Consider the following 25,409-nt stretch of genomic DNA (forward strand, 5'->3'; position numbering starts at 1 on the left):
TGCGGTGTGTCAGATAGATCTCTCGCAGGGGTGATCGACGTCAGCAACACGTGATGTACCATTTATCATTTATAGGCCATAACCGTCCTCAATCACATCATCGGACCGTATACGATACTATGTACAACAATATTGCAGATACAATCAAAGGAACATTGATATTTATAAAGTTTTCATGTGTTTTTTCGATTTCAATTCCAAGTCGTTACACAATATCTCTGTCTATTTATTGTAATTTGAGGCGTACAAACCTTACCATTCCCAGCCGGTCTTCATGGACAATGCCCGACGATCCACGAAGCCAACCCGAATCTTTCCCTTCCCAATCCATTTCCCATTGCGAGGTAATTGAACCTCACTCATGCCCGTGCCCGCCAGGCAGCATGAAATGAATGTCTGCCAGCGCACCCCAATTCACGTGCAGGGCAACCGACACCAATAATACACGGTGTCTCCTGTAACCATCGCACAGTCCGCAAACCCAAAATAACCCAAAAATAACCCCAAAAAAAGAAGACTGCGTCAAAAACAAGCAAGGACATAACACGCGGGCTATACACGAATATCGCGGTATGTGCAAGGCCATCAGTGGACGTGCGATTAAACAAGAGGCGGTATAATCCCCGAACCCCAAAAAAAAAAAGACGCCTGTATGCGCCCCGAAGAGGAGAATTGAAACATTTGCTCGGAACATCCCCGATAATGAGGACATCAAGTGATACATCTGATGCTTTGCAATAGATGCACCGTGCCCTGTACTATTCTCACATATGCTGTTGGAGAAGCTGCGGAGCGATCATGTGTGAAGCAGGCATGCCGGTCAGGGCGGACGGCATGCTCAAAGGAGCTGCCATCGACGTCATGTTGGGCATGCTAATCATTGTATGAGCGGGCTCCGGGGGGGTCATCTCTTCCCTAGGGGAACCGAATTCATGTGCGTCATTCTCCAGATCTTCGTCAGTTGGGATAATTGTCTGACCATCCTGCTGCGCTTCATGGATCCGACGATGTCTAGCGAATGTTAGCGCAAGCCGTATAAGAAATAGAATAATAATAACTTACTGCGCAAGATTATCGGACCTTGAGAAAGCTTTGCTGCAATAAGGGCAGGGGTACGGCCGCTCTTGTGTGTGTGTCCTCACGTGTCTAGAAACAGGGGTTAGTCGGCGGCTATCGAAACAATCTCACCGGCGCACGGTGCAGATCAGCCCCACTATCGTGGGTGCAAAAATAGAAGCTTACCTTTTGAGGTGCTCTAATCTCTTGAAGGTTCTACCACATGACGGGATGGGGCAAGAATGGGCCTTGGTCGGATAGGGTCCCAACTCCATCATGGTTGCACTCCTGGCTCTCCGAGTAGGACCAAGCGCCGAACGCTCGGACCGACCACCAATGTTTTGAACCGCAGTCTCGATGGCACTGCTGCTTGGCAGAGATGTGAGATCATTGGATTGGTTTGCCATTGATCCTGGATGTTGTGCGTTGGTCTGATCCATGTTCTGCAGTGGCGTGCCATGACGGGACATTTCGTGAAGAAGATCCTTTTGTGGCAGCATCGCACTGGGATAAGTGCGAGCAAGTTCCTGGGTGGCTTCATCCCCCTCTGCGACTGGAGCGACTGAGCTAGAAACCGAACGCCGCAGATCACTTGGTCGGTGAGCAGCGTACGAGACTGACTGAACTCCTGGCGTTGTTGATTGGACGTGAGCTGCACCACTGGGTGCGACAACACCGGTATTTGGCGGGATAGATGACCTACGTCTGCGCTGCTTGTATGTCGGGGATCCCTCTATGACGGGATACGGGTTTGCTGAATATGACCGGGGCGCAGGCTGGTAGTGACCACTAGCCAAATTCGAAGGAGGCAGCTGCATCATAGGCTGGTAGGCGGGTCCACTTGAGATATCCGGAATCGCTGTGTAAAGTCCGGTGTCTTCGTTGGCGATGTAAGCTGGTTCCCCTCCAAGTCCGACCGAATGCTGTGGCGGGGTGACTGGTTCGAAGGACAGGCCGCGATTGCTGTAATCTTCATATTGCGAGGATACAAAAGATGGCGCAGGGGAGTATTCGTAGAAAGTCGGCATGGAAGAATGGCGCTGATGGGGGCGGGAAATGGGCATTCCGTGGCGATCGTACTGGATAGGGCCGTAATCCTGCTCGCGCTTAATGATGCTCTGGACTAGATTGTTCGAAAGGGGCATCTGTGGATGGTTGTACACCTGATTCCCAGGGTCGTCCTGCATCAGAGGGATCGCTGGGGGAGCCATCTGCGGAGGAGGCATTGCGTCAACGGTCCGAACCACGGGGGAGTTGGGCTGGCCATATGTCGTACTTGCGTGGGCAGCGAACGAGTTTAGATTCACTTGTTGTGACTTGGTCAATTGCTCGTACAGAGACTGGGACGAGTCGAATTCAAAAGACATGGCCGGTTCGCTGACTGCGACCGTGGTGGCCTCCTGGTTCATCTTCTCGCGCTTCAAGTCCCGTTCCAGTGCATCGAGAAATAGCCGGTCGTGGGGCACGCCGTACCAGTAAAACACCTTTTGCTTCTTCTGGGTCCGAATACAGTTGTTTTTGTACAAGAAGTCCAGGAACGGGCTCTTGGGATCCTCCAGGACCGCGTCTACGCCGGCCTTGAGATTTCGTAGATCCGAGAAAATGCCCTCCTCAAACTTTTTCGAGTTCTTCACCGGACGTCCAAAGGCTTGAAATCGAAATGCGAGGCATCGGACAATATCGGTACCGGATATGTGGAAAAGGCCGCTCCTATTAAGACGGGGTCAGTCAGATGTCTAGGCCAGCACGCTCTAGAGTGAGACGAACCAGTAAACACAAGAGACATAGTCGCCTGTGGGAAGCAAAAAGCGTCGAATGAGTTGATCTGGTTGCCAATCCACGGGAGCTGACAGAAGGAAATATTTCACTGGCCCCATGTCAATACACTGCTTTGATGCGGGAATAAAAACCACCCAAAGACGTACGGTTATCTACTTGCTGAAGAGCAACTTGCGCATCGTGAGGTAGGCTTCGCTGTGCTTCGGTCGAGAGCATAAAAGTTTCGGGCTTTTGGGGTGGTGCCATAGAGATTGGGGCACCTGGTTGAGGATACATTTTTTTAATTTTTCTGTGAAGCGCACTGTATAGATAGTTAGCACTGGGGAAAAGACCGCCTGATAACGCATGCGCAGACAAAGAGGGCGATCAGAGTCCAATCAGAAGAACCCTCTCTGCGACTTCTGCGACTCCGAGACATAGCTGCAAGACCTCGGATCAAACTCACCTGGATGGTTCAACAGGATAGGATCGGAAGCGCGAGGATCAACGTCGCCAACCAGTAAAGATAATATCCGATCGGGAGTAGTTCTAGATCACACAAATGCGCGGAAAGGTGTCTAAGTAAACAGAGGAACCAGCCTCGTAGACAAAGAGCAAGAAAGAGAGATTGTGAGAGAATGAAACTGGACCAGCCGGTAAGCCTCCGGAATTTTCGCGCGCAGCGGGAAGAAAGAAACGAAAGTGAATGAGGAAGCTCGAGTATTGGTGAAGAAGAAGAGAAGGGGGGAAGAAAGAAGATACAGTCAAGTCTAATAATAATCGAAGCTGGGAATGGGGGAAGCGCCTAGGGACCATATGACCGGTCAGAAACTAGTATGTTATTTTGGGTTATTCTTAGTCATAACAGAGGGGGGACTGATTATCTGCTGTTAATGGTGTGAAGGGGTGTTATTTATGTTATTAATTGGTATGGGTTGTTATTTACATGGTATTTAAATGGTCATTTACAGGGCGGAACGGTAAATCAAGTTTAATGTTCAAGGTAATGTTCAAGGTTCAGGAACATTTCTATTTCATACTTCAGGAAGGGGGATCATCTTTATTGATACTATATAAAAGGACGGTGTTAGGTTAACGCAATAATCATAGTTTATGACTCTTAGTTTGATATCAAAACTATCAATGCTAAATAAGACATCTGTCCTTGTCAACAAAGCGAATATAACCCCCTGTCCTGAATTCTTTTGTACAATATTTGTATAGTATTGCATGTCAAGATTGATGATTGGCCCAATCCACATGGTGACCAGGCTGCATAAACAAGTGATAAACATATCACTTGCCACATTCAGATATCCTTCTAGACTAAAAGATCGTGTGAGTCCAACGGGAAAAATAGGTGGAGACAGCCAAGACTCATCAAACTGGCGCTGCGACCTGAAGCACCCGCCCTGTTGTTTCAGAGTTGCAGTGGGCGCTTACATGCATTGAAACCTTTCCGAATTTTCCCCTGGTATTTTCTCCGAGCTTTGATGCACTTTTTTATATAAGCGGCTGTGGCTTTGGGATCGTCCATCCGGTATGTCCGACTGATCTATTTTGGCCCAATGGGACTCGTCTAATGGGGAAAAAGTACCGAGTACCCCTTACAAGGAAGTTAGTTAGTACTATCTATCAATTGTACAAACCTTGTACCTGGGTACTTTCTACATATACTATGCAAACCAACAAATAGACATGTATTTGTGTACCTCTCTATGACTGTTCCACTTTACCCCAGCCAGCCATTTCGCAAATAAGATGGGTAAAGTTCCAGACCACATGGTTAACAGGTACCCGAACCTGCCCAGAGAGTGGGAAATAGGGCAAAATTCCAAACTGGGCACTGGATACACTCCACAGCATGTGGACTCGGTAGGCTATAGCTCGTATATGGACGGTCTCCTAATCAGAATTTTCAATAATATCGATAGCGTAAAAGAGCTTGGTCCAACTCCGAGGTGGTTGCACAGCCATGTGCCTAACGGACAAGGACTCACTCCGTACGGAGTAGATAGAATCTTGTACAATCATGTTATCTCCATCCACGGAGATCATCGCTATCAGATCAGCGTACATATCTATTTGTCAGAATGTCTCATCCTCGAACCAAAAAAACCCAAAAGAAACCCCCAAAAACAACAACTCGGTTGAACAATTACCCTAGTTAGATCTTGACTATGGAGTAGTTCGCCCCAGAACCACCCCTATCAACCATCGAAGCAAAAATGAACGGATACAGAAGGAGAACCAAGAGGAACATGTATGGCTAGTGCCCAGCTCAGCGGAGCCGGCCGTACCAGATCGGGCCCGAGAAATGTCCAAATCCACAATCCTCGTATAGACCTCATCAATATAGACTCTAGCTAGAGGTTTCAACTTTGACCAGGTTTTCACGGCCCCTCGGGAAACTACCAGATACTATTCTCGGCAGAGATACATTGTAAATTCAGCACGGAGTACATGAGTCAGGCCATCGCACAGGGCACCTTGCAGAGACGTTTGATCGTCCGCCCTGAAACGATCTAGAATTTCGACGGTTGAGCCGTTGCAGGAAACGTGGGGGCATTACTCCTCTTCTCATGCAAGGAACTGCATGCGGAAAGATGTGTCGGTCGACGACTTGTCGAGGAACAGGGGATGCGGTTTAGCCTGCCTAACCCCCTGCTCTTGAAAGAGGAGCAGGACTAATGGAGTAATCCGGCTATTACTCCTAGCCTGGTCGTTGGATCGTTGGTTGCAATGGAGTAGTGTTGTTTGTGGAGTTGTTTATCTTCTTCCTTTTTTTCAGTTGGTCGGTATGTGTAACAGATATAGAAAACCCACGTTAATCGGCAATAATCACCTTGCCTCGAACAGCCTTGGGACAATACACGTGGGAGAAACACATGGGTGTGGAGGTTAAGGGGGAGAGTTCACTTCGGGTTAGCGTCGTATCCCTATCCCTGATCTAACCCTCAATCTGGAATATCTCCGGCGTTTTCCAGGTTTTCGAGTCCGATGAGAATTCCCCCTGATTCAAACTATGTTGATATTTTGCGTACAATTGAGATCCACTCGTTTCTTGGCATTCAATTTACAATCTAATTGAATTCACTCGGTCTCCATGTGTTCTTGCTCATAGAGAGAGTTCATGAGGCGAGAATGGTGTTTTAGATTTAGTTCTTATATTAGAATAAAGTGAAACATGAGTTTTCAAAGTCGCATGGCCAAGCCTTTGGGGAACTCTCTGGAGCACAAAGGTACAGCATGGTCGTGATTACTTCTCCACGTGAATCAGGGAGCTTTCGGGAACTACCCAGAGCACCAGATGGTCTTGACCTACGTGTTCACGTGGATCAGGGGAAAGGTTGAACGGAGATAGAGATAGGAGAAAATATCTAGTGAAGATAGCAAACATATTCTTCTAAAGTCTTGATATGTGCAATGTCTTTTGAAGCAGTTTATATACAGAGCAAGCCCGGTCAAACAGAGTCAATGCTTTTCCTCCTCTTCTCCACCATGGCTTCCTTCATGAACGGACTCCGTGCTCGGATATTCTTGCCCCAGATAAGTACCAATATCGGGGCAAAAGATAGAGTCAACGCAATAAAGCCTAGTACCGTACTAGCCCACTCAAGACCAAGATAAGAATACATGCTCATAGTAGCTAGAGGCAGGAACGCCGCTAGGGTATTCTCGCCAGTGGCAATGATACCCATACAACTGCCCGCGTATTTGCTGTAAGCGTCGACCACGTAGTCCGAGATTCCCGTCACAACAATGACGCTACCGGCCCCTACCATGGCGAGGCCAACGGCCGGTGCGATCCACGGAAAATCGGGGTATGACGTCCAGGCGTATGTGAACATACCACCAGAAATACCGAATATTCCGCCCAAAATAGCGAGATAGAGCCGGGCCTCGGGGATTGGCGTACCGGGGATTTCTTTGTTGCGGGGTGCCGAGTCGAAGTAAAGTTTGCCTGAGAACAGTGTAATCACCCATCCCAGAAGCTCTCCAATCACTACTGCTGCTTGGACGTATCCAGCTTGTGCTGGTGTCCAGCCATACAACTCTGCAAATACCTGCTCAACTGATTGAGTGAATAGATACAATGTACCGACGGTAAAGGCGGACCATAGTGTCGACACAAACACGACTGACTCGGTGAAGAACATGAAAAGAGGCCTGCTCGCACTGTGGCCCACGATGCTCAAAATCGACTGCCCTTGTGTGTCGATTTCATGCTGGGTATAAGCGTTCTTACCCTCATGACGTAGAGCCTTAGCCCGCTGTCCTAGGATTGCAATCCCACGACACTCCTTAAACAAGAAGAAGTATAGAGGGAAGAAAGCACCATACCACATGAGCTGGATATAGCCAATCCATCTCCACGTGAGAGCCTGGTAGATAGCAGCCCCAATGACAGGTCCAATGCTACTACCTGACAGGTATGCAACGATAAAAAGACTGACAGGGACGTTCCGATTTCGCTCCGTGTCCCAGACATTCCCAATAACCGTGCCAGAGGTATTGGCTAAGATTGAGACGCAACCTCCGGCAAAGAACCTCGTTATGACCAACGTGTAAAAATTCTGCGCCACGGCCTGGGGCACAACAAAACAGAGGAAAGCCATGTACGTGCCCAGGAACACCCATCGCACACCAAAATCCTCCATGAGCGGGAGGACCAGCAGGGAGAAACAACCGCCTCCAAGGGCCCATGATGTAACGGGCCAGTATGAGTGGGGGAAATTGGCGTCTGAAATGTTAAAGAACTCATTCATCGGATCGTGAGCTACTGTGATGATTGTGCCGTTGATCATGGTCATGAAGGTGGCGAACACGGCGAGGCCTGTGAGAAGCCATTTCTCGCACAGAGACCAGTTATATGGGTTTCCGGGATCTCGGGGTCCATCCCAGGACACAATTGTTACATCTTTGCTGGGGTCTTGATGATCTGTGTTGCTGTTAGTCAATATTCTGGACGTCGGTTGCTGGTGTTGTTCTGGGTTTACCTATTGTCTGATCATCATGGCCGGAGACATCACCACGTGCGAACACCATTCCGATCCCACCCACGATTCAACAAACCTCTTCAAGACTAGTTTTGATTCACAAATTCTGGTCGTCTTTGTGGTTCTCTTCCGCGTGGTGATCCGGAGTGAACCGAACTTGAAGGTATGATGTAATTTTTCACTTCAAAGATTTGGTATAGATCGTAGTGGCAAACAACAAGCTGATTTCTTCGAGCTTAGACTTTCAGAAAACAAAGAATTCCAGCTATATTTAAACCCTTCCCATATACGACGAGAAAAAATTATGTACGCGCCATCTCAACTTGGGATCCGAACAGAGTGATCCTCTCCCCACCACAGGCTCAGTTCTCCAGACAATAGCCGCTTTAGGACTAGTGACGCTATTTCCCAGGGTCGATTTCAACTACACACAATGTGGTTGGTCAATGATGTTGCTTTGACCGGCTCTTCTGTTCATGTGCTTAGATGAAGGTATTAGCTAAATGATCTACTTCTATACCCCACATTGGCTTTGTCAACCCGGTGGGATTCATCCCGAGGCGAATCAAATTCGGCTTACCCTACCTTGAGCTAGACGATTTTCGTCGATCGGGCCTAGAAGACGATCTTTTGCTCTAGTCGTCATCTATCATTCCGCGTTTAGCGATATCGCAGCTTCAATATCGAATATCTATTCGTTCTATCATGTACCTAGGCTGTATCAAGCAGCCAAGACGTGGTGGGGTCTGATGGCTCACCTTATGAGGCCAAGAGAATGGCTTAATTTACTTTAATCACTATCAATCAGAGCGTTTTTGGTAAAATTGTGGCTCTTCAAATGACTACTAGATCTTTGTTCGAGTTTGATATCCGATTCAATAGTCGTCAGTCACCTTCTAACGTACTACCCAAATCCCTACTGTTCAAATTGGCTACTCTTCTATAAAATCATAAGCCTATTAATAGCACTTGACGTTCCCTTCAGCCGCATGTGAGTCGTAAACTCTCAAGGTCCAATTTCGATATCTATTGAATATTCCAATCATCAAAATCAATCTCGATCCTCTGAATTCGGATCTGAGCTCTGCTGCCAAACCGCTGTTTGTTGCGGATCGATTGCATTCCAGCGATCGCATTTCATTGCCTAATAGGTACTAGCCTTTTTTCTTGTTTAGGCAACTGCTTCCCTGTTTGCATGTATCTAGATTATTTCGACAAACGGACACGTTAACATCAACCAGGCAGATTTCGGAGGCCAGAATAGATTACGAGATAAAAATCATCATTCGGCTCAACTTACAATGGTTTTCCCGGTGGGCAGCCAGCAAACCGGAATCGTCGGGACGCCCATCAATCACTGTCTCACTCTACTCATTCGGTCGTGGCAATGGCCCATTGGCAACACCAGAAATTCAGGAACAGAACTCAATTCTGTTGTGTTATAATATTCGCCATCTTCTAAATCCACCGCGAAATCTACGTATCATGACAACTGGGCTGTCGCCTCGGCTACGGAAGGAATTTCTGAAAAATGAAATCGTGGGAAGTTTCCTTGAAAGAACACAGGGTGGGATAGTCAACTCACTAAAGACATCTTGTGATTACTCCAAGGGGCTAGTTCTTTCAGAGAACCAAAAAGTCATGGCAATGAGTAACGACAACCAGTACTCACCAGAAACCCAATATCTCACTTGTTGTGACTGTGTGTTGTGAGGAGGGCCGCCACCGGAGTGTTGCTTTTGTGGAAGAATTAGCGAAAAGACTTTCATTGCTAAGAGATGGCGCTGATATGTCTAATTCCTGGAAACTGAGTGTTACTACTTTCCATCGAGACCTGGAAGCCTTGGGGTCTGTCTCCAATGGTTCGGACATGATAGTAAGTCAACACGTAGGAAAATCCTCTGCTGAAAGTAAACGAGAGAAAGGAAATTATGCAAGAAGGCTCAATCAGAAGAACAGGAATAGATATGAGGATGTGATGGTGCAATGATGTCCCTGCCGGAAGCTGGAGTAGAGCATAGGGGGAAATATGTGGATGGACGATAATCCAAAGAGGATCACTACATCTATATTTTGCACCTCTCTCCTCCCCTTACCGTTTTATTCCAGAGTCCCAAAGACAGTCGAAAAGACCATGATATCACTAATTTTGCCATCGTGCCATTCATTGACGAGCATTTGACCTCATAACTATTTGGCTATAATTAACTATCTCGCCTTTCGTGACGCTCAAGTTAGCTTTGCGTGAGTATCATACTAAATATTCCCCTTTTCTGTTTCTTTATTCCATGGTTAGAATAGACGACATTTATTGTTCAATACCAGGAGCAAGATGGCTCTGATAGGTTGACAAGAAGTGTTTATATCATATGTTTGCCACTCCCAACATATGACATCGAAGACTCCCCGCATTTAAACATAAGATAAATAGTTTATTTTCTCTTAGTTTCCGCCACATTTTCAAGTGAACTTGCTTTTCAACACTTCACACATATCCAACCCTTGATTTGCCACCACTACACACACAGTCTATTACGCTCAAACATGGTCAAAACCGACAGAGATCACAACCCCCTGGATCCCAATTATCAAAAGCGCCGCAGCTCTTTGGGAAGTATGGAGGATCAACATCAAGACCAATCCAATGTCAAGCAGGAGGACCTCCTGGTGGACAGAGATGTTGCCCCGTGCGTTTAGATCTCAACCTTGCAAGTTTGCCTTGAAGTATATACGGCAGCTAATCGATTCAAATAAAACAGATCTTCCCGCGCCATGTGCTCTGAGCTTGCACACCAACATGCCGTGGAGGGTGTTCACAAGAACACAGAGCGCCGTTCTTCGCAAGATGTCGATCACAGTATGTCTTCGTTACGCCCGGCCTACAATTTTGGTATTATATCACATGTACTAACGAGCATCAGATTCCTTCCTCTCTGATCTAAGTACCGACCGTGGGCTCCAAGCGCACCCGGAACAACTTGAAGAGTAATCAGTCTTCATATACTTTGTTGGACCCTGGACTACGCTAGAAGGTTCAGAGGGAAGACTTGGATCGGAACTAGGCGTGATGCCTTCATGAAGCAATGATAAGGTGTAAATTAAAAATGTGAATCTATGCTATACATTTTACTTGTGTCCTGTAAATTGTACATTGTGATGGCCTCAAATCGCTTCGTGAGGCAAAAGTGTGTACTGGTGATGTCATCGTCATGTCTAACCCGCATAGAAGTACAACCCAACGTCATAAGAAGTACAAAAAGCAATTCTAATTTCTTTGTATATCCTTGTATTCTTCTATCTACTTCGGAGCCTGTAGGCCACCACTGTCAATCACTATGCAAATCAAAAACCTTCTTTCCCCGATACCAAGTCTGGCAGACACGCGCCTCAAGCAATGACTCTGGCATCCACTTCATATCAACAACCAAAAAATCCGCATATAATCCGCTTCGCAAACTTCCAGTCCAAGATTCAGCAAATCGCGCATAAGCTGCACCAGCCGTAGCAGCAGTAGCCGCCTCGGCCAACCCCAGCCTGAAATGCACATTTACAGTAGCATCAGTCTCGGTCTCAAGCGCCGAGCGCCTGGTAGTAGCATTGTAAAGATTGGGGAAAGGAAAGTGAGCCGCAGTAGGTGCATCCGTTCCAATAGCAATCGGAGCACCCCCATCTAGGAAGTCCTTGTACGCAAATGCGCGCTTACACCGCTCGGGGCCCACGAGGCCAGGCCAGGCCTTGAGAAGCAAAGGATCCGAGTGCACGGGCTGGATTGAGGCCGTGATACCCAGCTGACCGAGTCGCTTGGCGTCTTCCGAGGTTGTCAGCTCCAGGTGTTCGATTCTGTGTCTTCGGCCTGGCGTGCCGACTCTCGACAGCACATTGATTGCTTGGTGGATGGTTTTGTCGCCTATCGCATGCATTGCACATTGGAGTCCTGCTGAGTCTGCGCGCTGGACTACTTCTTGTAGCATATTCTCTGGCCAGATTGGGTCGACGGGGTCGGATTTACCAGTGTACGGTTGGAGGAGAGCGGCGGTGCATCCGTCGACAACGCCATCGCAGATGAGCTTTATTCCGAGGACGCGGAAATCGGGCTCGTTGCATTGGGTGTGTAACTCGATTGCTCGATCTACGTGTTTGAAGTTGGCGTTTTGATCCGCTGAGAAGGGGACGAGCCAGTGCACGCCGATGTGGAATGGGATGGTATGATCGCGACGATAGAGATTCAGAATCTCCCAGCTTCCTTCTTCCATAGCCATATCCACTAGTCCGGTATACCCGGCAGCGGTGTATGCAGCAATTGCAGTGTCCAACGCTCTCAGTTTGTCTTCTGTGGAGGTACAACTTTCTAGGAAAGGCCATGCAAGGTTCAAAGTAGCTGATTCGTCAAGTAGGCCTGAAGCTCTTCCATTTTCATCCCGGTGGATGGTTCCACCGGGAAGATCGGGAGCTGTATGAGCCCCCATCTCATCAAGAGCAGCTTCGCTGCACCACATGGAGTGGAGGTCGAAGGAGTCAATAAAGATGGGACGTGGGTCGATACCATCCAGCATACTTGCTAGTGCAACTCCATTGGTAGATGATTGGATCCAGCCTCTGCATAATATGCGCGGAAGAGATGGATTGGCCTCGGCGTAAGATTTGATGGCCGCGCGGATTTGATCGAGGGAGGTACATTCGATGAGGTTGGCTTTGCGCAATGAGTGTCCGTACTGAAGAATGTGTACATGGGCATCGATGAAGCCTGGAATGACAGTACGATCTTCCAGGTCAATGACATTTGCATTTTCTGGGATGGTTATTCCATCGAGACAGCCAACATGAGAGATCTTGTCATTCTCGATGATCATGCTCTCAGCAAAGTTCCCGTCGTTATTCGAGGCTTGGGACGGCATGAGGATGCGCCCATTTTTGAAAACGTATGTCATGGTTCCTAGTTTTTTTGTTATTCTTAGGCCCTTGCAAAGAAGAATACGGCTATTTCTGAAGTATTTATATCATGGGAAATCGGAATTCTCAACTCTTAGACCCGGACTTCTCCAGGACTTTCCATTTGAGAACAATATTGCTCGGAAGGACCGGCCATTAAACTGCATGGTGATTGGACGATAGGAGAGGGGGTGTTGACAGAAAGCTGGTGTATGAACGATGTATGGTATAGACCGATATTGACAACTCTAAAAAGACAAACGAGGCTATTTTAACAAGCTGGCCAGATCTCGATGACTAACTGTATACACTTTTGTATGGTATGTCTAGTATCCAATGTATTCATTCGACAGTGGTTTCCAATGTTGAGTTCACAACCTCCAATTTTCGAGGTTCAACAATAACTTGGATCACTTGCTTCACTGTTTTGTCATCAACCAGCCAAGTGGTCGAGCAGTAACTCGACCGTCACATCTTCCTTGGTCTAGTGGTGATGATTTCCGCTTGTCATTAACACCGATAAGCGCGGGAGACCGGGGTTCGATTCCCCGAGGGAGAGATTTCTTTTTTGTCCTTAGATTTTATTTCTATAACTATTTTAATCACTCACACCGGCTAATACCCAGTATGTTTTATTTTGTTTTTCTTCTTTTTTTTTCAACAATGTGATGCTTCGAAAGTTTCTCCTATTATTCAATTTCTCTAGTATATCACTAATGGAGGGGGGAAATTGCCAACAAAAAAACCCTGGTCTGAACATATCAAGTGGGGCCGTAGTAGCCTTGGTCTGACGGTGAAGGGCAACACTCTTTGACCGCGGGACTCACTATCTTCATGTTTCTTTACCAGTTGAAACAGTGTTTGATGCGTCACTCAAATGAATGTTCTATATGGAGTTTGATAGCTTACGCCTAATTGCTGCTTTAATACAGTCAGTACATTTGATGCGAGATATATATATATATGGTATCTCCTATATATCTATGCAAGCATGTATAAAATGTGATCAATCGGTGAACATGATTAACCGTCATCCTTAATCCAATATGCTGACCGTCGGGTTGAATTAGTCCATGATCATTACGAATGCCGAGAATAAAAGTACGTACACATCCTGGTTATATGAATATTCCAAGCACTGCGGGTGTCCGTTAAAGAGCACTCAAACAGACCCAACTTAAGGCATTGCTGTAGGCCGATTCGCTTCCATTGGAATCTCACTGCAGGTATATATTACCTTTTACCTAACATAAATAATATGGGCTCGAGGGCTGTGTATTTTGTAGCCCTTGTTCGATACTTTGTGCTAATGACTTGCCACGGATGATGATCAGCGATATGTTTGCGTGGGCAGTGCACAAACTTATTATAGATTCAATAATAATATGTCATCTCATTGAACCCTCGGGTCGCACCGACAACCCCATGCACAAGACCAGGTGGGGATAACACCACCTTCCAAATCACCAGTCAAACGCTGTGCAAACAAAGGCAGCAATGATTATTTCCAAGTAAAGTTTTCCCGCCCCCAGAAAATGATGTCATATAAATGTCCAAGAGCCTCCAACCCCAATGATGAACAGGCGTGCAAAGAAGGCGTGCGTAATGCAGTCTTAGGGCTTGGCAATCGGATAGAACGCCGAACCTTCAACTCACGACTGCAGTACCAAGCGCCAGCGGAACATCATGACTTGTATGAGTTTTGAGAGCGGAAGAAAAGAGGGGCATCACATAACCTCTGGCAGCTTCGTTCTTGATTGTACAGTGTCGGGTAATTTCGTAGCAGGATGTGGACCAAACCCCCAACACTCGATATTGTAGGGCGAAGGATTGCGCGACGACAATCCCCAGGTGCGCCTTCTCCCACTTGATCGACAACTTTTGGGGGCGACGAGGCCCCGATTGGCTGTTGATGGTGGAACCCGGGAACATAGCGCGATGGGCTCACTCGGGCTATGCCGCTAGAGCCCTAGCCTCACGATACCTTCCAGGGTTTATGACAACACATTGGGCGTATTTAAGCATAAAGCCCCCAGATACTAGTTCTTTTTCTCTTTTGTTCTTGCAATTCCTCAATTAACCTACAAACACCTCTTCACCTCCATTTCATCTTCTCCGTCTTATACTCGAAGTATATACTTGCTCCAACCGCCACCATGCAGTACAAGTCTTTCACAGCCCTCCTATTCGCCAGCATGGCCATCGCCGCCCCGGCCGACACCAGCGAATCTGCAGAAGATATTCTTTCGGATATCATTCCCCCATCCATTGCTGTTGTTCTCGCAACCGCGGTCCCAACCTCATTCTGGGCCGAAGCTACCAACACCGCCGCTTTCCTCTCCCAAGTCGAACAAGGCATCGTTTCTAACTCCTGGCCAACCTGGTACAGCAGTCTTCCCGACAGCGTGAAGGAATACGTCACCACTGCCGTTGAGGACTACTATCCTTCCTTCGCCTCGTCCATTTCTGCCGAGATCACCAGCTCCGGTGGCAGTAGCTCTAGCCCCAACACTGCCTCTGCAACCTCTACCGGTGCTTCAAGTTCTGGCGCTTCTAGCTCTGGCGCTTCTAGCTCTGGTGCCTCTAGCTCTGACACTTCATCTACCGATTCTACTTCTGCCACGGATTCATCTTCCTCCACTGCCACTGGCTCGGACGCTGCTTCGTCCTCGGCTTCGGTATCAGCGTCCGGATCTGCTGCATCTACAACTGCTGATGGTGGTGCCGCTCCTACTGGTATTGCTATAAGCCTTGCTGGCGCCGCTGGTGTTCTGGGACTTGCCCTCGCCCTGTAAGAATGGAACATTGGACATTCTTAAAACATCTGCGGTAGATTCGTGGGTCTTTTTCCTATTTGTTGTATACGGTCGTTATAAAATGACTCTTTAGTTTCCATGTTTTTAACGAACCATCGAGCCCCGATGGCGAGCTCATACCTTATGTACTTACAACCTAATTTTGTCAATACGACTGCGCCATTGCTTTTGAGTACACTTTCATTGTGATTATGAATCTTACAGTAGGTACAGTACGGGGTGGCAGTTTCACATGCATGTATTTGGCCAAGTAGTACCACCCCCCCCACTGCGCAATTCGAGCATTTCATTCCTCCTTTCACCCTGCCTGTGAGGTATCGACTGGCTTGTTGCGGGCCTGGATACCAACGGAATCACAGTTGACTCCTGATAATCCAGGAGCCCCGGGCCCGATCTCAGACTTCCATCATGGACTCACATAGAATCAGAAGGAGTGCGGTCCCTTTTCTTTCCCTTTTTCGAGGAGAGGGTCCAGGGAATGAAAACATCCTTTCGGTAGCCCTGAGTAGTTGGATGTTTGTATTTGTTTCCAGAAGTACTTGTTTCAGACTGGGACTGTTCCTGGGCAACCGTGCTTCCTACGCTGCCATTATCAATGTGGGTGGGGATGTCAGGTTTGATCGGGGCGTCTTCTGATAGAACTGGGGTTTCGACTAAAACGGGTTCTCAAGCCAAGAAACCCTGATTGCGCCGAGACTGGAAACCAGACCCTCTCCGATTAGCGCGCAGCCGGGATATCTCAGCCTGGTATGTCATCATGGTGCTTTTCTCCGATCGATGTAAGATATCTGATGCAATTGAGCTTCTGGTTGGGTCGGGCGCGGCGCTGTTGATCGTTTCTATGGCTGCTGTTTAATATTAGTATTTAGATAACTGCTTAAGGCACACTGAAAACTCACCATTGGCAGCGCGGACTTCTTGTTTTATCACTGCCCCAGCAGTACCTTTTTCTTTCTGTGCCCAAGACAAGTATGAAGGCTGCATCATGCGTTGCGGGTAGCCCAATGCGATGAAATGGTAATCCTCCGTAGACATCTCAACCACACTCCCCTTAACACGACACCAGTATATACCATTTCCCTGGCGCTCGAACTGACCTGAGGTTGTTGCTTCAGAAAGTACATCCTTCCAAGTTACTATGGCGTATGGGCGTTTGGAATATTGAACGGGCCCCTGCACAGTCTCTTGTTCTTCCAAGGTCTGGTAGAGCTCTCAATGGAACCAGGGAGGATCAAGCACAAAGGAGGACCACCGAAGAACTTGTTGAGTGCGGATACAAGATCATTATTAGAACCCGAGGCCGACGACTTACTACCCTCGAGGAAACAGTTGGCTGATTCGATTGAGTCATTGGCTCTATCTCGGGTTTCCTGCAATGCTTCGACCCTGTCAACACCGATACCCTTGTTGTTCGTCATGATGGTAGTAACTGCTTGTGCGGCAACCCGAAAGGCCAATCAGGCATAGAAGAGAAAGAGGGAAGATGATAGAATGCTTTTGTTCCGAAATTGAGACGCGTTGTGGATGCGATAAAGAGTGAGTCGATGGAGTGTCGAGAGGGAACAAGTCAGCCTCGATATCAATAGAGAAGTTTAAGTATTTGCGGGGTATACAATACAAGAAAGACACTGGAGTTTGCTACTAATTATGTATACTCGTAGGAAGAAGCATAGGCGGTCACACTCTTATTGAATCTGATAGATAGTATGTTATGCGTGAATTCGCGAGCTTTGTAAGAATACGAAATCGTTGAAATACCGGTAATGACTGCCCATAATGCAAAATTTCCTCGTTTCCTCGGTTTCTCGTTAATAGTGAGTGCATTGGAATCCCCCAGATCCCAGCCAACCCTCCCAATTACTAGCCATCCTATCCCATTTCCTCCCCAAATCCCCCAAATCCCGTTTCATCTCATAGATATCCTCCGCTCATCGTGCTCCTACCCCATAGAGTGACCACCTGTCTCGATCCGAGCAAGCATATGCTGCCTATAAGCAATTGTCAGTACATTTTCATAATCAAAGTGGAGTAAGTGGGCTCAGTACCATAGACTTGTTTCCAGATCCACTGAGAATGGATTCCGCTCGGTATCTCTTAGATTGGCGTCTGTTTTAACCATGGGACGCTATCAGTTGCAGCGGGTGGCTGCTTGGGATCTCCCTAGTAAGGGATGTCGGATCCAGTTGATTCAGCATCGTCGTCTGTAGTACTGAGAACCTCGACGTCCATCAACCAGAGGCGGATTCTATCAGAAGTATTGCCGGAAGTGAGGCCGGATCTGCCATTGATCGCCCGACGATTCGCCGAAAATGGGTGATGTGCAACTAACCCGGTATTAGAACTCTCGCCCTCACTGGATTCACAGAATTTCCTGGGTGAACCTCCATTGAGGTGACATTATCACGCACGTTGCGCGCGCAATCAATGGCATTGCTTAGAGCAACGTCATCTGATGAGGAAGGATAATCCGCGCTGAGACTTACATTGGAGGTTCTGTCGTGTCTGCTGTAGGTAGGAGCTGAGAATGAGCCAAACGCGCCTCTCGTTCTCCTCACTCGACAAGTTTTGCGATGGCTGCAAAAGTCGTCCAGGAACGCCGGTGATGATTTGAGTGTAGTTCGCCTCGGAAACCTCGATTAAAGTCCCCCGGATGCGGCACTGGTACGTTCCGTTCTCTTGTTGTTGGAAATCTCCCGGCCCCAGCGGCTGAAGAAAGACCTCAGTCCATTGGATTGGTCTATCCGTAGTGCATTCAATCATGCGTGGGCGTCGCTGTCCGAATAGTCTAGCGGCTGTTCTTTCTACTTCGGAGTAGAAGACCAAGTCACCGACCTTGAGTGCCAAGGGGTCGCCTTGAGCAATGATCTCGGCATATTGGATGAACTTCTTGTGCGCCTCCTCAATGTCGTACTGCAATGAAATGTATGGATTGAGGGTCATTTCAGTTTCACGAGACGAGACACCAGGAACCGTACCCTGGTCAGGGATCTGGGTAAAATGATGGCGGTCATCCATATTTATTCAGCGCGTGAAACAAATAACCGTGTACCTGGAATGCCGGAATAATGTTCAGAATAGTGAATAGATTAGATGAGCCAAGAGGACTAGAAGTGAACGTGGGAACAATTGAGGAAGTAAGGATAATAACCATACTACGCGCGGCTACTCAAAAAGTGGATACATTTCGGTGGCATATAATCGAACACGCGGGTTATTCAAGAGATTTCTACAGAGCAAGAGAAGTCGGAATGCATGGGTATATTGAAACATTAAATTATTGTAGGAGCATGGAGCGTTTAATACCATCCATGAGCAAGAAACTGTAAGCATTGTAGTAGTCCCCGACGAATAGTAGAGCTTTGTTGATAACGTTAAATCCAAGAACTGCATGGAGACAGCATTGGTCTTAAGGTGCGAGCTGTCGCTGACCGTGTGAACGAAGCGGTGGCGGGGGTTATGCAGCGGTATACAGGTCAGGATTCAAATCAATAGAAAAGGGACTTCTACACGGCGAAGGATAGTATGTACCACCTTTAAACTAGAGATATATAGATTTGTATGGTGTAAAAAGCTTTATATGGTTGCAACCCTATAAACCTACCAGAATTAGGGTACTTTAATTATGAAGGCATATGTAATGGCGATTAAGGTATCTTAATTTTGCTGATATTCTAAAGCAAGGCATTCGGGCATCGGGTTGAAGCCTGACCTTTATACTGCTGCGTAGGGAGTTGAAAAAGTATTTCGGTGCCTCATACGGTGTAAGCATACAAGCCCAGGATTAGTCAGGGTTGCGTTTGCATTTCTTTAAATGACGGCGTAGAAGGGTGACTGCATCTATATTAGTTCATGGTGATTGAACGAAGAAGCAGATTGCTGAGATTTATATTCAACAGAGAGGGACTAAGGTACTAAAGTTGACTATAATGTATGTGGAAGGAAAGGCACTAACAGTGAGCGTGACCAGACTGTCGAAGGAAGTAGACAAGCAACTGTACCTAGGTAGTGAGTGACTGATATGAAACCTCCACGCATGGAAACATGAGTGGGGGCGTTGAGGGGTAAGGGTTACATATGTGATTTCAAGATTGCTTGCTGAGAACTACATAGATGAATGGCTTGGCCAGGTGGAACGTCGACGAGAGAAAGACAGGATCAAAGACAGGATCAAAGATAGGAGAAAGATAGGAGAGATAGTTTTTTTTTAAATGTTCTGATAATAACTTGGACAGAGGGCCCGGAAAATTGCACTTAAAGTAAAGGGCCAAATTGAATAGAGCTGAGCGCTGATAACCTGAGACGTCGAAATGCATTGGGATATTAAATCGTCGTAGAAGTGTTCAAACATTGCTACTATACCTATGTAGACTTGCGTTTCACAATAATGTTTCGATGATACAACTCATGTATGGTCAATAACTATTTGACGGCTAGTTAGATCGTCCATTATGGATGGCATTTTCTCTACTTGTTTAGTGATGACAAAAGGGGTACACAAACAGTGAGTACCCTCGAATAGTAGCAATGGTAATAAGTATTACAAGGTAAGAACCAGATGAAGTACTAGTAGCTACACATATGCATGATATGAAGATAAGTGTTGAAGAGTTATACGAAGAATCCCAGAGACCATAGACAAGAAACTCCCTACTAGATGAAAATTCACTGAGAACTTGGATTAGTCAAATGTCCGGGGTATTGTCAAACAATGAAACATACCGCGAGCAAACTTAATGGGCACTGAAAACTTGTTCAAAAGTTATGTCAGTTGAACGGCCTGCAACAACCGACACCCGGGCCCACCTATCATCAGTACACGTTTGGAAGGCCACTCTTGGTTGGCAATGATCCAGCGGTTTTGGAGGGCCAATCAAGCTCGTACATGACCGATGAGCCCTGAGGTTGCTCGGAGGACCGGAATAAGGGGTATGGGGATACATAAGGCGGGGCGGCGGCATAAGTAGGTTTTGGGGCGGCTACAGCTGGTGACATTTTCCGGCTCGTTGGGAACACTCGAATCGGCTAGGAGGAATTGTCATTCAAGAAGGCCAGACGAAGATGCAACGGGAGTCGTACTTTCAATACCACGATTTTACTTGGGGTCTCTGCTTTAGCCGCTCTTTCCTCCAACCGGTCGACCCAAAGCTTCAGTGTGAGCCAGCGGTGGAAAACACCGAACTTCTTAAGATAGGCCTTCTCAACATCGGCCGGGGGTGTTCCTGCGTCTACCTGCTTCTTGAACCAGGCTGGAGCGTGCTGCTTCTCATAGTCGGTGAAGTTATTCCGAGTTCGCTTTTGTCCTTTGCGTCGCGTTCCTGCGGTGGAAGATGAGGGCTGCGGTTTGATGGGTGTGTCAACCTTTTCTTTCCACATTGGCAGTTCTTTGCCAAGGTCGTTGGTCTCAATATTTGTTGGGGACGGGGAAGTCTCGATTTTTTGCTTTTTCGGAAGCGGTCGCATCAAGTCCAAGCTGCCATGGACCTGGTGTTTCGCTGACCGGTCTCCTTGGAATTGTTTAAACTGTTGTGTACTATCCCGGCCTTGTGCAACCTCAGGCTTTCTGTTGCTGAGAAGTCCAGAGACCGGCACTCCCATTTCGGTATCAAATGACTTCTGGTTGCTTTCGGTGACGAGGTTGACGGGATTTGAATGCTCTTGTTGGCGTGAGTTGCATACCACATTATCATGATCATGACTGTCACTGTCAAAAGATACCTCTTTTGAGACAGGGACGGTGAAAGGGATGTCGGATCCACTTGAGACTCCCGAGCTTTCGGATAAACTGCGTGCACGAGAATAGTGTGACTCGACAGAGATCGTGGGGCGACCTGACTCGTTTGGGGTAGAGTACTGTGAACTGGGGGCTTGCGGCGTACGGGACTTTTTCGTGGGGCCTCGAATACCCTGCAGCTTGACGCGACGTTTTTTCAGTGCCAGCTGAAGTCGCTTCAGTTTCTCCACGTCTGTTCCCATTAGTATTTCTCTCACAACCTACGCGCGTAAAAAAAAAAAAAAAAAAAAAAAAAAAAAAAACCAGGAAGTACGGACATTTGATTTTTCTGTCAAGTTCCTCCAAGACATCTGCCTCGATGACCAAAGTGATCCTGGACTCCCTCTCGGCGTCAGTGGGACTTGGCCACAAGTAGGAGTTTGCCGGAAGGAAGCATCGGTTGAGAAGGATGCTTTTGTGAAGTGACTCATCAATCTGAACGAGGTTTCCTTGATCGTAACAGTAGTACGAGCCGTCACTTTGCTTTTCGAAACTGCCGTGTCGGAAAATGTTGACCCAGCTAATGGACGCATCGTTCTCACTCCTAGGCGGCCCCGAGTCCGACGAAGACGGAGGACGAATGCCCAATGTTTCCCTCAGACGTGTCTCGACCGTGTAACTTTCAAGTGGTTCGTCTGAGAAATATTGGGTGAAAGTCTCATCGTTGTCAAGAACAGCCTGATAGGACTGCATCAACATGAGACCATCCTGTGGCAAGGACTCAAATTTTGGCAGCTGGGACCGGACGCCCTCTCGATACGTCCCCCATTTGATCTGATGGTTAGGACCACCATCCATTTTCAAGTGGTTGTTCTGTTTGTAATGTTAGCCTTTGGCTAAGCGTCAGAGTTGGCTAGCCGGTCTCACTTAAGGCAGTGTAAAAACCGTCACTTGGGTAAGCTTCTGGGTATGGAAACGTGAACTGAAAAGCGAAAAGTTTGGAATGTCGAAAGATAAAAGATGAGAGGCGAGGGTGATAAATGAGCAAACACTAGGAATTATTTCCTAGACCTTTTCAACCCCCCCTTGTCGCAGAATGTGCCCAGGTGTTGGATAAATCGTGGTCGAAGGCAGATGTCATAGACGTGAATAATACCGGTATTGAAACCACGTAATTTTCAATACTTCACACTATTGACGGTAAGATAGTCGAGTCACTTCAAGTGAATTCATGTAAATGTATGATGGCTTCTAAGCCTAGATATTATAGGAAGTCAAATAGTTCTCCTAATTGACGAGGGGAAATTTTGCGACACACTTTCTGGTTTGCGGACACTATTAATTGAGACCAGCAAGCGAGGCCCACACTTTATTGGGGAACCAGGCGTCTAAAGTCCGCTGCAGTCCCCAATCACACTTTAACCTGGGCGTTTGTGGGGGTTCTTCGACCTCTAAAGGAATTCCTACAAACGCCGTGAGTGACAACTCTTACTTTCCCGTGCTGCATAGTGAAGACTCGATTACTCGCCGAGATGCGCCCGACCTTGGGAGTCTACGAACATATCCAACAGCGCTTTCACCGCTATCTATTCGTTGGTAGATTAGTCTTATTAATCTTCAAGTAATCCTGCCCCAGCTATATGATTGGTGTATATTAATATAATGTGAAAGCCATTAGACTGGAAAGGACGGGCAATCAGCAGGATTTAGTACAGTCTCAACAAACGATAAGCACATAAATACACTCCATCTTTTACGATATACATTTTAAACTGATGATTTGGTTTTCAACACTTGCCTGCAGAGTTTTCATAATGCCCCTATGTACGGAGAGGATGGTATTTTCCACTACAACTTTTACATCTGTATTATTGATTCTGATGATTTTTATCATATTGTTCTTCAATGTTTGATCCATGTTTTCTTTGTTTTATTCACCTGATTCATTAGTCAGAATTCTAAAGGTGACTATAATAAATTTTCAACTCCGTACACATACGTTCAGCAGTTGCCGTCCTCGTATCCGTGACATATTAATTACATAATTTACACTATAATTTACAAGTCAGAGAATAATTCATAGGACTGAAATTATTGCGTTGTGTCTTCGTTGGATCATGTATTTTTTAAACTTTCTTTAAAATTCGAAGGACTAAAATACTATTAAAAATGGGAAGGATTGAACAGGTCGTTTTTCTCCTTTCAAGGATGGGCAACACAGGATGGTGGCGGCCGGAAGCCCGCGTTAGGCGAAAAATTTGCCATCGATAGGATATTAATACGTGGTCGAGAGATTAGTTCTCACAGGTTATTATTTCTGAATAATAATCGTGGATATAGCGACCAAGGTTGGGCTAGAAATTCAAACCGTAAACCTCCTATATAAGTGCCCCTATAAGCCCCTAATAGACGGCCCTATATAAAGGACCGAATAAAAAAGTGGGCCCATAATACATAGCTACCACGTGACCGTTAAAATCCATCGGCGAAAAGCCTCAAACAAACCCATCCAATTACGCCAAACATCCCTCAAGCGACGCTTGCCAAAATCAAGATGTGGATTAACTGCGGGAAACTCTCAGATTTCACGCAGGCGCGATATGTGGTCCGTCTAACCACAAATAAGAAAGTGGTCTTATTCCGGCTCCCGACGATCGACAAATCAAGCTTGAAATCTAACGAGACCAATGATGGCTGGTCGTACTATGCCATGGAGGCAGAATGCCCGCATGCCGGCGGTCCGATGGCTGACTCCTCGGTTGATATCGAGGACTCCGCGTATGTCGTGTCGTGCCCGTGGCATGCATACGATTTCAATGTAGAGACTGGTGAATCCAGCGTCGGTATCAAGGCCTGCACGTTCCCTGTGGATGTGCGCGGCGAGTTCGTCGCGCTGGATTTCCCTATTGAAGATGGGGTTAGCGTGGGACTTGCTAGTGTCGACCCTGTTAGTGAGAAGGTCAAGCTCAAGCACCCGCGGCCTGCGGAGAAGGCTGCTGCTACCACAACTGCTACCACTTCAGTCTCTAAATCTGCTTCTGCGAGTCGGGAGGATCCCGGCATGGCGATTTATCTCGGCGATGACGCAACACTATGTGACTGGGCCGCGCACGTTCTCAATACCGCCAACCCAGAGCACAAGATCGAGCTGGCTACATATCTTTTCTCTATTTTCACTGCTAGAGAGGGTTCCGATTCACCCATGCCGCTTGGCAGAGGCACAGTCGCCCCGCCAGACCAGCCGCCGCGCGAGAAAATGGAAACCGTTGACCCGGGCCACATGCCGAAGGCAGGACGAGGCGGGACCTTGAAGAGCCGCATTTCCATGCTCCATGCGCTAGCCAATATCGAACTGTGGGCTATCGACCTCGCTATCGATATCTGCATTCGCTTCGCAACGTTCCAAACCGAAGGGACGTCCCAGGAACTTCCACGCGCATTCTTCTACGACTGGTTGAAGGTCGCGAACGACGAGGCCAAGCACTTCTCCCTGCTCCGCACCAGACTTGAGGAGATGGGATCTAGCTTTGGTTCACTCCCAGTTCACCACAGTTTGTGGCTATCGGCAACTGAAACTGCATACGACCTCCGAGCGAGAATTAGTATTATCGCGCTGGTACACGAGGCACGAGGCTTGGATGTCAACCCCATGACGATTGAGAAGTTCCGTAAAGCTGGTGATGGCGAGAGTGTGGCGACACTGGAGATTATTCACAACGATGAAATTACACATGTCACTACTGGTCATCGGTGGTTGACGTGGATCTGTGCCCAGGAGGGGACTGATCCTGTTCAGGTGTTCCGGTCGAATGTGCAGAAGCATTTTAAGGGTCCTATCCGGGGACCATTTAATGAAGAAGCGCGCTTGCAGGCTGGAATGGACAAGCGCTATTATGAGAACTCGTGTGTTCCCAGTGCGGGAATTGCAGCTTCATGACCGGGCACGATAAAAGAAAAGGGAAACGCTTTACGTTGAAACATGATGTCACGCGGTTGATCAGCGATTTGGTCATTTCTCCTGCTAGTGTGTTTTTTTTGATATCCCAATCTTGAACTAGCAGAATGTACATAGAAAGCAAGCATTTCATATTCATTATTTCGCTGAAATCGCTATGAACAGTAAACATTAGGAGGCCCTGA

General features: G+C 47.2%; 10 protein-coding genes across 10 annotated transcripts; 4 read left to right on the plus strand and 6 right to left on the minus strand.

Annotated features, from left to right (window-relative positions):
• Positions 1-764: 764 nt before the first annotated feature.
• Positions 765-3,111, minus strand: steA (sexual development transcription factor SteA; the record flags this gene model as incomplete). Its single annotated transcript, XM_056897192.1, has 5 exons — positions 765-1,011; positions 1,063-1,146; positions 1,243-2,766; positions 2,824-2,923; positions 2,982-3,111. 5 exons carry the CDS (start codon positions 3,109-3,111, stop codon positions 765-767), a joined length of 2,085 nt encoding a protein of 694 aa, XP_056752977.1.
• Positions 3,112-6,278: 3,167 nt separating this feature from the next.
• N7537_006136 (uncharacterized protein) lies at positions 6,279-7,863 on the minus strand (the record flags this gene model as incomplete). Its single annotated transcript, XM_056897193.1, has 2 exons — positions 6,279-7,756; positions 7,815-7,863. The coding sequence occupies 2 exons, from the start codon at positions 7,861-7,863 to the stop codon at positions 6,279-6,281; spliced, it is 1,527 nt and encodes a 508-aa protein (XP_056752978.1).
• A 1,193-nt stretch (positions 7,864-9,056) lies between these two features.
• N7537_006137 (uncharacterized protein) lies at positions 9,057-9,804 on the plus strand (the record flags this gene model as incomplete). Its single annotated transcript, XM_056897194.1, is given in 3 exon segments — positions 9,057-9,411; positions 9,426-9,465; positions 9,480-9,804. Coding segments are annotated over 3 exon segments (720 nt in total), but the record flags the coding sequence as incomplete, so codon positions are not given.
• A 554-nt stretch (positions 9,805-10,358) lies between these two features.
• Positions 10,359-10,803, plus strand: N7537_006138 (uncharacterized protein; the record flags this gene model as incomplete). Its single annotated transcript, XM_056897195.1, has 3 exons — positions 10,359-10,501; positions 10,574-10,671; positions 10,736-10,803. The coding sequence occupies 3 exons, from the start codon at positions 10,359-10,361 to the stop codon at positions 10,801-10,803; spliced, it is 309 nt and encodes a 102-aa protein (XP_056752980.1).
• Positions 10,804-11,140: 337 nt separating this feature from the next.
• N7537_006139 (amidohydrolase) lies at positions 11,141-12,742 on the minus strand (the record flags this gene model as incomplete). Its single annotated transcript, XM_056897196.1, has 1 exon — positions 11,141-12,742. One exon carries the CDS (start codon positions 12,740-12,742, stop codon positions 11,141-11,143), a length of 1,602 nt encoding a protein of 533 aa, XP_056752981.1.
• A 2,157-nt stretch (positions 12,743-14,899) lies between these two features.
• On the plus strand, positions 14,900-15,538 carry N7537_006140 (uncharacterized protein; the record flags this gene model as incomplete). Its single annotated transcript, XM_056897197.1, has 1 exon — positions 14,900-15,538. One exon carries the CDS (start codon positions 14,900-14,902, stop codon positions 15,536-15,538), a length of 639 nt encoding a protein of 212 aa, XP_056752982.1.
• Positions 15,539-16,225: 687 nt separating this feature from the next.
• On the minus strand, positions 16,226-16,977 carry N7537_006141 (uncharacterized protein; the record flags this gene model as incomplete). The annotated part of the gene is made up of 3 exons (XM_056897198.1): positions 16,226-16,407; positions 16,459-16,770; positions 16,872-16,977. The coding sequence occupies 3 exons, from the start codon at positions 16,975-16,977 to the stop codon at positions 16,226-16,228; spliced, it is 600 nt and encodes a 199-aa protein (XP_056752983.1).
• Positions 16,978-17,719: 742 nt separating this feature from the next.
• Positions 17,720-18,574, minus strand: N7537_006142 (uncharacterized protein; the record flags this gene model as incomplete). Its single annotated transcript, XM_056897199.1, has 3 exons — positions 17,720-17,912; positions 17,968-17,992; positions 18,043-18,574. The coding sequence occupies 3 exons, from the start codon at positions 18,572-18,574 to the stop codon at positions 17,720-17,722; spliced, it is 750 nt and encodes a 249-aa protein (XP_056752984.1).
• A 2,007-nt stretch (positions 18,575-20,581) lies between these two features.
• On the minus strand, positions 20,582-22,127 carry N7537_006143 (uncharacterized protein; the record flags this gene model as incomplete). Its single annotated transcript, XM_056897200.1, has 2 exons — positions 20,582-21,522; positions 21,608-22,127. The coding sequence occupies 2 exons, from the start codon at positions 22,125-22,127 to the stop codon at positions 20,582-20,584; spliced, it is 1,461 nt and encodes a 486-aa protein (XP_056752985.1).
• Positions 22,128-23,823: 1,696 nt separating this feature from the next.
• N7537_006144 (Rieske [2Fe-2S] domain protein) lies at positions 23,824-25,206 on the plus strand (the record flags this gene model as incomplete). The annotated part of the gene is made up of 1 exon (XM_056897201.1): positions 23,824-25,206. One exon carries the CDS (start codon positions 23,824-23,826, stop codon positions 25,204-25,206), a length of 1,383 nt encoding a protein of 460 aa, XP_056752986.1.
• Positions 25,207-25,409: the final 203 nt, after the last annotated feature.

The sequence above is a fragment of the Penicillium hordei genome (assembly GCF_028827395.1).
Source record: "Penicillium hordei strain IBT 12815 chromosome Unknown utg000003l_segment0_segment0, whole genome shotgun sequence".
Lineage (NCBI taxonomy): Eukaryota > Fungi > Ascomycota > Eurotiomycetes > Eurotiales > Aspergillaceae > Penicillium > Penicillium hordei.